The sequence below is a fragment of the Monodelphis domestica genome, chromosome 5, assembly GCF_027887165.1.
Source record: "Monodelphis domestica isolate mMonDom1 chromosome 5, mMonDom1.pri, whole genome shotgun sequence".
Lineage (NCBI taxonomy): Eukaryota > Metazoa > Chordata > Mammalia > Didelphimorphia > Didelphidae > Monodelphis > Monodelphis domestica.
Window position 1 is genome coordinate 132,158,818 of NC_077231.1, and position 15,060 is coordinate 132,173,877.

The 15,060-nt window shown below is 35.1% G+C and overlaps 1 protein-coding gene across 1 annotated transcript; it reads left to right on the plus strand.

The window, feature by feature from the left end:
• The first annotated feature begins 6,472 nt into the window (after positions 1 to 6,472).
• On the plus strand, positions 6,473 to 13,638 carry IAPP (islet amyloid polypeptide). Its single transcript, XM_056799352.1, has 2 exons — positions 6,473 to 6,565; positions 12,274 to 13,638. The coding sequence occupies exons 1-2, from the start codon at positions 6,486 to 6,488 to the stop codon at positions 12,461 to 12,463; spliced, it is 270 nt and encodes an 89-aa protein (XP_056655330.1). The 5' UTR covers positions 6,473 to 6,485; the 3' UTR covers positions 12,464 to 13,638.
• Positions 13,639 to 15,060: the final 1,422 nt, after the last annotated feature.

Here is a 15,060-nt window from a genome sequence, read left to right on the forward strand (position 1 = left end):
CTGCATTTATTATTTCTGCTTTTCTGAATTTGTATGCCATGTTTCTGTGACCTAGTGTATGGTCAATCTTTGTGAATGTGCCATGTGGTGCTGAGAAGAAGGTGTATTCCTTTTTGTCCCTATTTATTTTTCTCCATATGTCTATTAACTCTAATTTTTCTAAGATTTCATTCACTTCTTTTACCTCTTTCTTATTTATTTTTTTATTTGATTTATCTAAATTTGAGAGTGATTGGTTCAAATCTCCCACTAATGTGGCTTTACTGTCTATTTCCTCCTTCAATTCTCCTAGTTTCTCCATTAGAAATTTGGGTGCTATACTATTTGGTGCATACATGTTGATTAGTGATATTTCCTCATTATCTAAAGTCTTTTTTAACAAAATATAGTTACCTTCCCTATCCCTTTTAATCAGGTCTATTATTGCTTTGGCTTTGTCAGTTAGCATGATTATAACTCCTGCCTTCTTTCTATCAGTTGAGGCCCAGAAGGTCTTACTCCATCCTTTAATTCTGACCTTGTGAGTGTCTACCTGCCTCATGTGTGTTTCTTGAAGACAACATATGGTAGAGTTTGGGAATCTAATCCATTCTACTATTCGTCTACATTTTATGGGTGAGTTCATCCCATTCACGTTCAAAGTTATGATTGTCACTTGTGGACTCCCTGGCATTTTGATATCCTCCCCTAATTCTGACCTTTCTTCCTTACCTATAACCTTTTAAGCCAGTGATTTACTTTAAATGAGTCCCCATAGACCCCTCCCTTGATATGTTTCCCTTTCTAGTCCCTCCCTTTTTGTTCCCTCCCCTTTCCCCCTCTTCTTCCCTTTCTTTTTCTCTTCCCTCCCTTCCTATCCCCCTTGGTTTTCCCTTCTCCCTTACCCCATTGGATAAGATAAAATTCAAAATCCCAATGGATCTGGATGCTCTTCCCTCTCAGAGTTGATTTCACTGAGAGTAAGGTTTAAGTAAAAACTCTCTTCCTCTCCTTTTTATAGGAGAACTCTTCCCCTCCCCTTCCCATGTATATCTTTGTGTGAGAAAGATTATTCTATTTAGTTTCTTTTTCCTATTTCTTGGAGTATATCTTAGTACCATCAATGATTCCCCCTCCCTTTTTCTTTCTATCCCCCCCTTTCTTCATATCTTCTTGATGCCCCAAACTTTCCCTATGCATGCTTCTTCTCACTACTCTAATGATGCATACAATTTTTTAGGGTTACACATTACATTTTCCCCACATATTAATATATATATACATTGATATTAATGTAGTCATTATAGAAGAGAGTTTGAATAAAGAAAAAGATAACATTTTTCTCCTTTTCCCTTTCCTTCATATTTACCTTTTCATGTTTCTCTTGCTCTTTGTGTTTGGATATCAAACTTTCCACAGAGCTCTGGTCTTTTCTTTACAAACGTTTGGAAATCTTCTATTTTGTTGAATGCCCATACTTTCCCCTGGAAGTATATAGTCAGTTTTGATGGATAGCTGATTCTTGGTTAAAGACCCAGCTCTCTTGCTTCTCTGAATATCATGTTCCATGCTTTATGGTCATTCAGAGCAGAAATTGCTAGGTCCTGTGTGACTGATTGGTGTTCCTTTATATTGAAATAGTCTTTTTCTGGCTTCTTGCAAGATTTTTTCTTTTGCTTGGAAGCTTTGGAATCTGGCAATTACATTCCTGGGAGTTGTCTTTTGGGGATTTAGTGTAGAGGGTGTTCTGTGAACTCTTTCAATGCATGTTTTGTCCCCTTTTTCTAGAATCTCTGTGCAGTTTTCTTTGATGATATCATGTATTATGATATCAAGATTACTGTTTATCTCTGGTTTTTTGGGCAGACCAATGATTTTCAAGTTATCTCTCCTTCCTCTGTTTTCCAGGTCTGTCACCTTGTCAGTGAGATATTTTATGTTGTCTTCTAATTCTTTAGTCTTTTAACTTTGCTTTATTAATTTTTGGTCTTTTGCAAGATTTTTATCTTCCAGTTGCCTGATTCTGACCTTTAAAACTGGTTTTCCTTTTCAGTTTGGTCTGACCTGTTTTTTGAGGCTTTGAGCTGTTTTATGCATTTGCATATTTTGGTCTCTCATATTGCTGACTTCCTTTTGCATTCTTTCCCATTTTTCCTGCCAGAAGGCTTCCATCTTTTTGATAATTTCCTATTTAAATTCTTCAAGAGTTTGTGGAGAATTACCATTTCCTTTGGAAGGTTTTGGAGCATTTGTTTGTGTTTCCTCTTCTATCTCCTCTGTATCTTGTATTTTTGCTCCACAAAATGTGTCCAAAGTCACCCCCTTCTTCTTGCTTTTCTTGGTGTTTGGAGGCTTTTGCACTTCTGTACTGTTTGCCATCTCTATCTGAGTGAGGAGGACTGGCTCTTCGTGTATCTATCTGATGGTCCAAGACTTTAGCCCCAGGCAAATTTTCCGTTCTCCACAGCTGAGCTGTCTTCCCTGGGGAAGCCCAGGGTCTTCCCTCCCCTGCCTGCCAGCATTTCGGGTGTTACTGCTCTCAGTTCCCTCCAGTTGCTTCTCTGCTGCCTTACTTCCATGCTGTGAGCCTGGCACAGCACTGTCCACAAGGTACCTCAGTGCCTTTGCCGGCCCTGAGGTTTCTGTCCTTTCAGAAGACCCTGCACTCTAAGGGGGAGGGTTCCTGGCCTCCCTGAGCTCTGAGGGCTTCTGATGGGATTAGGTTCAGTTGGGTTGGTCTGGATGTGCCCGGAATCAAAAACCTCAGCTGCCATCTGTGTTGGATGCCCAGAGAGTGGCCCAGGTTACTTTCAAAGTACACCCTTTGGAACAACCCCTTTGCAGGTCCCAAGGTTTCTGTCCTTTCAGAAGACTCTGCACTGTAAGGAGGGAGGGGTCCTGGCCTCCATGAGCTCTGAGGGCTCCTGATGTGATTTGGTTCAGCTGGGTTGGACTGGATGTGCCTAAAACCTCCAGTGAGACTCAGATGGAGCCCCCCAATCTCTTTCTGTTTCCCTGCCATCTGTGTTGGATGCCCCTGTGACTGGCTCAGGTTGCTTTCAAGGTGCGCCCTTCAGAACAGTCAGCCCTGAGGCCCTTTTGCCGGCCCTGATGTTCCCAATGCTTCCACAGGCTCAGCACTCTGGGTTGGGGGGAAGGGGTCCTGGGACCTTCCTTCTGCCTTCCCCTTAGACCCAAGTGATCTAGGATTCCAGCTTTTGGGGGGGCGTACCTTTTGATCCGAGTCCAGGAGGAGGGATCCCCGGCTCTATCCTGTTGTTAAGTTTGAATTTCAGTCCCCTAGGAGTATTCAGTTTGTGATTGGTAAGGAAGGGTTTTCAGAGGACTAAACTTTTGCTGCCTCTAAGCCGCCATCTTGACCAGAAGTCCCTCTTAAGTTAGGATGAGCAAATAGGTAAACACAGAATAGGATACATGTCAGATCTTTGGTAAAGGAAAGACTTTAAAACCAAGCAAGAGCTAAAAAAAATTACAAAATGTAAAATCAATAATTTTGATTACATCAAATTAAAAAGGTTTTGTACAAATAAAACTAATACATCCAAAATTAGAAGGAAAGCAACAAATTGGGAAATAATCTTCATTACAAAAACCTCTGACAAAGGCCTAATTACTCAAATTATGAAGAGCTAAATCAATTGTACAAAAAATCAAGCCATTCTCCAATTGATAAATGGGCAAGGGAAATGGATAGGCAGTTCTCAGATAAAGAAATCAAAACTATTAACAAGCACATGAAGAAGTGTTCTACATCTCTTATAATCAGAGAGATGCAAATCAAAAGAACTCTGAGGTATCACCTCACACCTAGCAGATTGGCTAAAATGACAGCAAAGGAGAGTAATGAATATTTGCAAAGTCGGGACATTAATTCATTGCTGGTAGAGTTGTGAATTGATCTAACCATTCTGGAGAGCAATTTGGAACTATGCCCAAAGGGCGATAAAAGACTGTCTACCCTTTGATCCAGCCATAGCACTGCTGGGTTTGTACCCCAAAGAGATAATAAGGAAAAAGACTTGTACAAAAATATTCATAACTGCACTCTTTGTGGTGGCAAAAAAATTGGAAAATGAGGGTATGCCCTTCGATTCAGGAATGACTGAACAAATTGTGGTATATGTTGGTGATGGAATACTATTGTGCTGAAAGGAATAATGAACTGGAGGAATTCCATGTGACCTGGAATGACCTCCAGGAATTGATGCAGAGTGAGAGGAGCAGAACCAGGAGAACATTGTACACAGAGACTGATTCACTGTGGTACAATCGAATGGAATGGACTTCTCCATTAGTGGCAGTGCAATGACCCTAAATAACTTGGAGGACTCTACGAGAAAAACCACTATCCACATCCAGAGGAGACACTGTGGTAGTAAAAACACAGAAGAAAAACAATTGCTTGAATACATGGATGGAATGGATATGGTTGAGGATGTAGACTCTAAGTGAACATCCTAGTGCAAACAACAACATGGAAATGGGTTCTAATCAAGGACACAAGTAATACCCAACAAAATTGAGCTTTGGCTGTAGGAAGGGTGGGTTGAGGGGAGGGAGGGAAGTAATGTGATTATTGTAACCAAGGAATAATAATTGACTAAATAAACTAATTCAAATGGAAAAAAATAAAAAACAAAAACAAAAACAACAAAAAAAGAATATTCATAGCTGTGCTAAAAGTGGGGTATTGGGAGGTGTCCATAGATTGGGAAATGGCTCAATAAATTGTGGTATATGTTGGTGATGGAATACTATTGTGCTGAAAGGAATAATGAACTGGAGGAATTCCATGTGACTTGGAATGACCTCCAGGAATTGATGCAGAGTGAGAGGAGCAGAACCAGGAGAACATTGTACACAGAGACAGATATATTATGGCATAATTGAATGTAATAAACTTCTCTACTAGCAGCAATGCAATGATCCAGGACAATCCAGAGGAACTTATGAGAAAGAACACTGTCCACATCCAGAGGCGGAACTGAGGGAAAAGAAACGCAGAAGAAAAACATATGATCTATCATGTAGTTTGATAGGGATATGTTTAGGGTTTTGATGTTAAAGAATCATTCTACTACAAATATGAATACCATGGAAATAGGTTTATAACAATGATACATGAATAACCCAGTAGAACTACTTGTCAACTCTGTGAGGGGGGAAGGAATGAGTGGTTAACCATGGAAAAATATTCTAAATTTTAAATAATTAAATTTTAAATATTATAAATTTAAAAAAATTTAATAAATAAATAAAATATACAAGATATACAATACAGCAATTACAAATTTAGGGAGAAATATTTTTAGAAAAGAAATTTAAGAATATTTCTGCTATCTATCTATGTATATATCTATCTCTATATATATGTACATATCTTTATTTCAACATGGATAGAGGTAAGAACCTGGAAATACTTTTACTTTTTAAATAGTTACCTTTCTTCAAAATGTCACTGAAAAAAACTGTAAAATAATTTTTATACTCATTTTACAGCATAAAATTTTCTTTTATTTGATTTTAACAGCTTCCTACTTTTGTCTTAGTCTCTTCCCCAGGAGACTTGGTATTTTGATTTTACTTCTGTTTTCAAGATTTCTTACTACTCTGTCCTTTGTTTTTAAGAAAATGTCACTGTGGGGGGTGGGTGGAGTTGTTTATATTAATATTTCACTAATTCATCATTTCCATGCTAATGATGATACCTAACTAAATCCTTGAAAATTCCTATAAGAAGCAGTTATTCTGCTGTTTTACCAAAATGTAAAATGAAAAATCTTGATGGGTATGACACGATGTTACCTGCACAAAAATTCCTGTATCTGCTATGCTAATATTTACAGATGTGTTAATGTAATAATGATCCATCTTCCTCTGCTCTCTATGAGGCACATTCTATCTATAGGGATGGAAATTAATGACAGAGTCTCTCTGTGCTGACTGATGTCAGAGCTGAGAAAGGTGTGAAGGGCATATAAAAGCAGAATTACTAGCTAGCAAAGGAATGGGGGGGATTACTCCAGAAGTGGATTCAAGCTTGGAATTATCTCATGTACCATTCTTGCCAGCAAAAAAAAAAAAGAGCTTTTCTGATTTCTTCAGTTCTTCATGCAGTAAAAGGTAAAGTGTTTCCTATTACTGATATAGTAAGTACTTGTTTGGGGGCAATGAAACAGACTGAGTGGTACTGGAAATTTTTGTAATTTTATTCATAGAGGCATAAAGGCAGAGAAACCATAATTCCAAATGCTTAAAGATATTTTGGAAAAACAAAAAAGGGAAATAAGAAAAAATTAATTCCATTTATGAAAAAAGAATATGAATTGAAGGAACATAGCAACTGGGATTGTAGTAATCCTTACCTACTAATAAAGTTTGATTCAATTTTTTTTTAATCTGCCTATTATTTGGGGAGTCAGAGCTGCAGAGGAATACTTAATTTCTGTTCTAAATTATTCTTTCCAGAAACTTAGGAAGAAGCAATGTACAACCTAAAGCTGCCAATTGTCTTTATTGTTCTCTCTGTTGCCTTAAGCTGTCTGGAGGCCACACCTATTGATAGGTTGGTAACTTTCTAGTACTTATTTTGTAAAGCTTGAGAAATAATCAATAATACTTTCATTGGATTCTAAATGATAAATCTCATCTAGGAACAATATCAAAAGCTGTTCAACTGTACTTTTTATTCTGTGTTCTTTAAAGACTGATGTCAGTGACTGGTGATATCTCGGATGGAAATTCTGAAAGACAAAAATGGATATTGCCAATTCTGTCAAGAAATAAACCTTTGGAACCTACTGGGACAGTGTCTGAACAAGAAGCAAAAAAAGTCAAAAGGTATTCTTTTAGTTTCTCTTATGTTATTGATTCAAAAAGTAAAGACTTGAGATGAAGAAATTGTGAACTGGGAAATAACCAAATATTACACATATTGTATGCCAGGTCTTTTACTTGTTATGTTCTGTTGATGAGACTGACAAAAATATTTAAATCTACTTCTGCAAAGCAAAATATGTAGACATGTACAAGGAACAAATTACATCTTAAGAAGTTAAATTTAAAAGACAAAGTTGAAAAAACAGTTGTTGGCACAAAATGAATTTTGTTGTGGGGGAGTTACTTTTTAATCAAAACTTAGTCTATATTATTGCTTTTAAAATAATCAAAACTCACATTAATACTACTTTAAAATATGAGCTAGATTTGTGATTTTCCTGATATAGGAACTCCCCAGGTAGTAAATACCTTCTACCAAACACAGATCAGACCCATCTCTACAATTTAGAATCTTAGAGTTGGATTCTAGATTTAAGGACTAATTGTAAATGACACATACTCCCATTATTTCATAGCATGACATATTTTTACAGATGTTATTACTTCAACAATATTTTCAAGATTGATACTAATGTTTAAATGATAGCTGCTAGTTATATTTTTTTCAAAGAGAACTTTTTATTTTTTTGAAAAATATAATTCTCCTTATAAATCTCTACTAGAGATATGAGAGCTTCAAGGTATCATAAAATAAATTTATGAATATTTATTTAGGTTTATATCAACTTTGTTTTTATACAATTTTACAGAATTGAACTTAACACACCTCAAAACAAGGAACAATCAAATTTACTTCTGTAATGAATTCAGTGATTTGAGAATAAATCACTAGCTATATGGAACTATATAACTTATGGAACTATAGAACTAGCACTTCTTTTTTTCTAACCTGTGTAAGCATTTCCACATCACTGATGTGCCATATCAGGAAAAAGTAACTGATGTATTCGGTTGTAATTCTGTAACTTACCTGGTTTACAGGGTTCTTTCAGAACTATGACGAGTTCTCAATTTTTTATTCCTACAGATAAAAATAACTATAAAACTAACATGAAGTTCCTCTTAAGTTGGCAACACAATGGCAGGATGACAGGAAAATTTAACAGTATTATCTAGTAGTTTAGTCTATATCTTGAATCATTTCTTTCACTAGATAGTAGACATTTACTGAATACATTTATGAAATATGTCTCTACATAAATTTATCTATTATATAGTTTTCACTTGAAGATGGGATGGTTGCCTAGTTCACTAAAATTCATTGTCCTCAACTAATCTGGATACTAGCTTTAGTATCTCTTGACTTTGAACTGTCACCTAATATTTAGGGTTTTTTAATCCTATAATTTTGTTTCTGAATAAAATACTTGAAACTATGCTTCTCTGGTTAAAGGAAGGATTTACTCACACTAACTTGTTTTTTTTAACTGTGCAATAATATATTAAAATCTAGACAAACAACACAAATACCATTTAACTTTTTGAAAACCCAATAGAAATTCATCAGCCTTCTTATGAAAGTCAACCATTTTCATTTTTATTAATTTTTCTATTTATTAAAATGCATAATTAAGGTCATTTGCATTGTTTGTCCATAAAGAAATAAACATAAACTGTATTGTTTTCAAGGCATGCAGGAACTCAAAAACTTGTACTGTTTCCCCAATCTATAGCTTACATTAGATTGGGAAGCAAAAGACTTGATTTCAAATCCCAACTCTTCTACTTCATAGTTTCACCTTGGTTGATTTTTTTTTTAAATAAAATGAGAATTTAGACTGGAGGATTCTTAAAGCTCTTCTAACCCTAATACTTTATGATTCATCTTGGGGGTGTTCCTGCTCAATTTTAATCTTCCAACAACAATTCAATTAAAACTTTGGGGGTGCCAAAGAACTTTATGGACCTTCTAGACACCATCTTTTAGCTTACTGACCTCAACATGTGAAATAATGTCTTAACTAGACTTACTCTTGGATACAAGTTGGATATAGAATACTAAACAGCAAAGAGAATGAATTCAACTTTTGAGATGAAATTTCAGAGTTCTTTATAATTAGATGGCAATAAATATTTCAAATTAAATATCCAACAGGATTTTGGGTTTTTTTTTCCAAGTCACTCATGACCTACAACATTATTTTATATGCCCCAGTGATAGTTCACAATTAGTGGGTGGCAGGTAGACAAAAAAAATCTAGCTGATTTATTTCTAGGTTATTAAAAATAGCAGTGAAATGAACTCTAGTAGGGCTTTTAGGCCATCTTCATGTTATGGCAGTGATTTATTTGTTCACCTTACTAAATCTGAAATGATATGCTCAGCTGAAATAAATGTCTTTACTGGCATAGCAGCTTTATTATCAAAGATTCAATGCTTACTAAACCAGATTGTTTCTTCCTAAGGTTAATCTTATCTTCTGTTAAATATGGTTTAAATGTTGATGAAAGTTGAAAATTAATAGGTTATATCCCTTCTTCCTAAATGTAATGTTAGCTCCTCTGGGGCAGGACTTATTTAATTTTTATCTTTGTATCCACAGCATCTAGCATGATACCCATCAAATAATAAGTACTTAATAAAGCTTGATAATTGATTATTTCTGAAGTTGATCCTGCTAATCAAAGTTAAATATTTTTAAAAGAATGTGTTTTTATCCATTTCCCCATTTGGCCAATTCTTGGATATTTTGCCAATAAAATAAATCCCTTTTCCTCCTCCAGACTTTGCCAACTTTATCTAAGGGAACATCTCCTTTGGAAGTTTTCTCACATGATTTAATCTATAGCTATCTAAGATACTTTGAAAATTGCCTGTATGGAATATTTATAACAAATTGCTCCTACTTCCAGTCCTCAAGACAAGATTTAAGCACGTTTCCACTAGAAGGGAAGGTCTTAGTGGCCTCAGAATTTAAAATATTTTCTGAGAGCTCAGTCCCCTGAAACAGTCTTTTAAGCTTATAAACTATACTACAGCTATATCTACACCAGGAAAGTGAAGTGGAGAATTATATTCATAATTTAATCAGCACTGGAAGGTGAATTAAGTAATTCCAGAATAGTCTGAATTATATGCTTTACATTAATCAAGGTGAATAGGTGAATGAATAAATGATAGTATTTATTAAGCATTTACTGTGTGCCAGGTACCATGCTAAGTACTAGAGATATAAATTTATATTCTAATGGAGAAAGACAACATACAGAGGGAAGTTATCAAACGGCTGAGCTACACACTGGGCATCATGGTTTGGAAATGATCTGGAAGTGAGGTAGAGGTCTGGTTTTGGCAAGATTCGTTGAAAGATCATAGATCAAAGCTCAACATTCTAGAAGTAATTATGCCTAAAATGCAGATGGAACTTCCCCTCCCACCAGAACTTTAGACTTTATCTCTTGGAGACTAGGCTCTGTTGGGTGAGCTTTGTCTTGATCTTGCCTAGAACCATGCCTATACATCACTTTAAAAAAAAAAAAAAAACCCTTACCTTCCATCTTGGAGTCAATACTCTGTATTGGCTCCAAGGCAGAAGAGTGGTAAGGGCTAGGCAATGGAGGTCAACCTATACATCACTTTCTGACCATTTTTAAACCCTGTCACCTGAACTTCAGCCATCATTATTGTTGAAGCCCCATAAAATCATCATTCTTCTGTGAGACGGTTAGATAAATAAAGAATGATGTAGGACAAGTTACTTTATTTTTAATAGTTTTATCAATGCCTTTCATTTTTATAACATGTCTATTTCCCGTTAAAACCATACCTACATATAACCTTAATTTGCCACTAAATGCAAAGTTGTAACCAAAACAAAACAAAACACATTTTTTAAAGTGTACTGCCAGAACAATTGGATCTGACATTCTGAATCTGTAGTCCCCATATGTCTCCTGAGAGGAGGAAGATATATTTCTTTATCAGTTCCCTAGAACCAGGATAGGCCAAGACACTGTACTTGAAAAAAAGCTTTCACATCCCATGGAAACATCCCAACTATCCCTACAAAAGAAGCGTGACTTATAGAAAAAAAATCAAATCTGCAAAACAGCTGTGCTTTCTATGACCAGTGGGAATTCCCAATGCCAACTGGTGAAGCTCCATATATCAGTGCAGATTGCCATCTCTCTGTGATTCAAGAGCTACACCTTAGAGAGGTGCCCGAGTTTCAAAGGGGTTAAGTGATTCACACACAATCTTATAGTTAGCTAGTAAATGTCTGAGTCAGAATTTGAACCCAGTTCTTCATGAATCCAATTCTAGCATTTGACAGAGAAAGGAATAAAGAGATAACTTACATGAAAATATCACTTCTAAAATAAAATCAACTTATTTGGTTAAAATTGCTCTTGCTGACTCCATGTACAAGTATAGAGTTTAATTCTCCATTTTATTCCAAAGATGGGGTGAAGTCAAAACATTTTCACATTTTTCTTATTAGTGAGTGGTGACTGACCTACAATCAAGTTTATGGGGCTTTTTTGAGGGGGAAGTGATTTTGTTTTACCCCTGTTTCTATTACAGTGACATTTTTAAAAGCATGTGAGAATTCCTAAAATACTACTTATGAGAGGTAAGGCAGAAGGAAACAAAAGTTCTTTTGCTAAGCAATTAATAATGGCTGGCATTGTCTGCCTAATCAATGATATTTTTCTATTACTTTTCCATGTTACTTGAGATGTTCTGCTGAATATTAATGTGACTGACATAAAAATATAACATTTAACCTAGTCCTATCATTAAAACTACTAAAAAGCATACTCTATAACATTTTTTTCAAAAGCCAAGATGGCAAAGATGATGTTAATGCTCATGTATTTAAGCTAACAGTAACATAACTCCTACATTACAAGTCAGAGTGCCTGAAAAAGTGGAATATTGATTCTTTGTGAGATTTTACGAGGATTTTGTATTTTTTTCTATTGTCCCATATCCAATGATCTCAAAGAAATTTATACAGTTCACTTCATATTCCATGTAGTACTTTAATTTGACATTTCATATTTATTTTATGAACTATTTTAAGCCATAAGATTAAAATGTTTTGGAGAATGTAAATCAAAGTCATTTTTTAAAATTTAGAAGTAATTCTTAATAACCATACAGAGAAAGTGTTAGGAAATGTGATCGCAATTTAATAAGTAACATGGAGAATACCAATGTCCATATTTTAGTAATGTCTTCACCAAGACAGTCTACCAGAAATACAAGAACATTACTGTGGCTACAAGATGCCATGCCACAAATTTTTTAAAAGTGTAAACTAAAATCATTTACAAATGGAAAATTTCTCAATTATTTGAGTAATTCTTTCATTTTCTGTCCACATGTATGATGCCCCCATAGTTAACCAGTTAGTAGCTGATCTTAAAACTAAACACAGAAACCCTGATTCTCTTGTTTAACCTTTAACTTTTGTTTTATGTTATTAGTCATCATCTGGAAAAAAGGAAATGCAACACAGCTACATGTGTAACACAGCGCTTGGCTGACTTTCTAATGCGATCCAGCAATAACATTGGAGCAGTTTTCTCCCCTACAAATGTGGGATCCAACACATATGGCAAGAGGGAAATAGCTGGGATATTAAGCAGAGAGCCTTTGAATCAGTTTCCACATTAGGGTGTCATATTGCTGTTGGAATTTTGATGAACTTTTCCTATTTCATGCATGAATGTTCTTAGTGATTTATGTACCACTGTTTTGCTTTCTTTTCTATGTGTTTGTCTACAATATGATTCTTATCTTTATAGTTTGTTTTTATACATGACCTAAAATGTAGCTGCTAATTTGCATTCAATATGAAGTTTCTTTAAGGAAATGAATTATATATATGCATATATGTGTAATTGCTGGTTGTTTTTAGTCAAAACACTTAAAGAAGACATATACCCATGTTAAGATCTTTTGGAAAACAAAAAATTGTAAAAAGTAGAGTTGTTTTGATTCTGAACAGGAATGAAACTAGCAATTGGAAGAACTAAGTCCTGGTACACTTTTGGAAGCAGTCTCTTTGTTCAGCTATCTGAAAAGAAGTAAGATGTTGGTTAAAAAGAAAATGAATAAAATTATCAAGCTGACTATCATTTTGTGTTGTTTTTTAAATCATGTCCTTGACTCAGTTAATTTTTTAAACTGAGTTCTTTGTTGGTGCTTGCTGGTTCTAAGTGGTAACTTTAAAATCCAAAAGCTGCCTGATTCCATGAGGGCTTTATTATAAATTAATATCACATTTGTTCCTCATTTGTTAAGTATTTGTGTCCCTTACTCTGTGTAAGAAGGCTTTCAGCCAACCTTTTTGACTTCTTCATGTAGGATACCATAATAATAGCTTGTGATTCTACTCATACCTTCCTCAGATAAAAAGGTCAGTGTCTTCTGGAAACCATGGGACATATGATGGCATCTTTTCTGTTTAACTGTTTAACTGGACTTTTCTTGTGGAAGTTAAATATGAAGCTCTCACTTATTGCATTGAAGGAAGAAGTCGGTGGTTTGTGACATAAAACTCAAATATCTGACTCTAAATCAAACTCTTCAAGGACCTATGACATGGCATGACTTGCTGGTTAGATATTCACTCATTTTTTCCAAATGAAAAGTATTCTTTAGGAACTGTACCATTTCTAGAGATGCCTACCTTATTCAAATCTTAAATGTCCATAGTGAAGTATGACTTAGATGACAAGTTTTCAGAGTTTGTGATAGTGGTTTCTCTTCTTTCTTCCTATATGATTGTGTACAAGTTGTATATAAGGTATATTTGTTGATTTTCTGTCTCATAAGAACTAAATTATAACAACTGAAATAAATACATTAGTGTAAACTTTAGTCATTGTCATGTTAAATTATTGAACATGATCTTTCTTGGTACTTAAAAAACTCACACTTGGACTTTTCATTCCCTCAAACTATACTCTACAATTTCTTTCTCTGTTTCACAATTAAAAGTGTTTGCTGTTGTTATTCAGTCATTTAAACATGCCCAACTCTTTGTGAGCCCCTTTGGGGTTTTCTTAGCAAAGATACTAGTGTGGTTTGCCATTTCCTTCCCTAGACCATTTTATAGATAAGGAAACAGATGAGGGAAACAAGGTTAAGTGACTTGCCCAGGGTCACATAGCGAGTGAGATCTTAGGCCAGATTTGAACTTAGAAAGACAAGTCTTCCTGACTAGACCCAACATTCTAACTACTGTGACACCTAGCTGTCCTACCAAAAATCTAGGGGTGGGAGGCATTGTTGATAATAATTACTATCCCAGGGCATAGCTGGGTGGCTCAGTGGATTGAGAGCTAGGCCCAGAGATAGGAGGTCCTAGATTCAAATCTGACCTCAAATACTTCCTAGCTGTGTGATGCTGGGCAAGTCACTTAACCCCCATTGCTTAGCCCTTACCATTCTTCTGCCTTGGAATCAATACACAATATTGATTCTAAGGTGGAAGGTATAGGTTTAAAAAAAGTCACCATTGCACCACCTAAACATGAGTTTCAGCCCAGTATTGAGCCCCCCATCTGGGAACAAAAATCCTCTGAGGTCATTGATTTCAACATGTTTTCAAGGCATACAAAGTCAATGGGTCTGAATACATTCCCAGTTTGGTCTGAGACCAGTGGATGATTTCATTGGTAAATTTACAGTGAAGCAGAAGAAATTACAGAGTGAGGGGAGGATTTACAAGGATTATTCTTGACATAAGTAACAGGAACTTAGAAGTCATGGAAAAGAAATAATAAGAGGTCTTTTTTAGACAAGACAGGTCACTTTGCCCACAGTGCTTCCTGAGACTTCTTACATGCAATGTTTCCATTATTATCAACTTTCAAAGTGTGGATTTATTAGAGGAACTTTGTGGTTTCAAGAATTTAATGCTGCTGAAAAATGGAAGACTGCCTTTAGCAACCAGCTATCAGAAAAAAAGAATTAAAGCCCATGAATTCTAACTTAAGCTAACCTCTATTCTTATTTATATTTATGTGTGTGTGCATTTATATATATATGCATATATATATATTTCTTCCTTTAATTTATCTGATACTAAAGGATTAGCTTACTAATAATCATAAATATTAAAGTTGATTCTATTCAGCTATTACATCTACTAAGATCTAAGACTCATCTCTTAGTAGAAAAATGAATCCAACAGTTACAGTTTCTTCTTAATAATTACATTTATCAATCAATGTTCCAAAGCAATAAAAAACTCATCATTACAG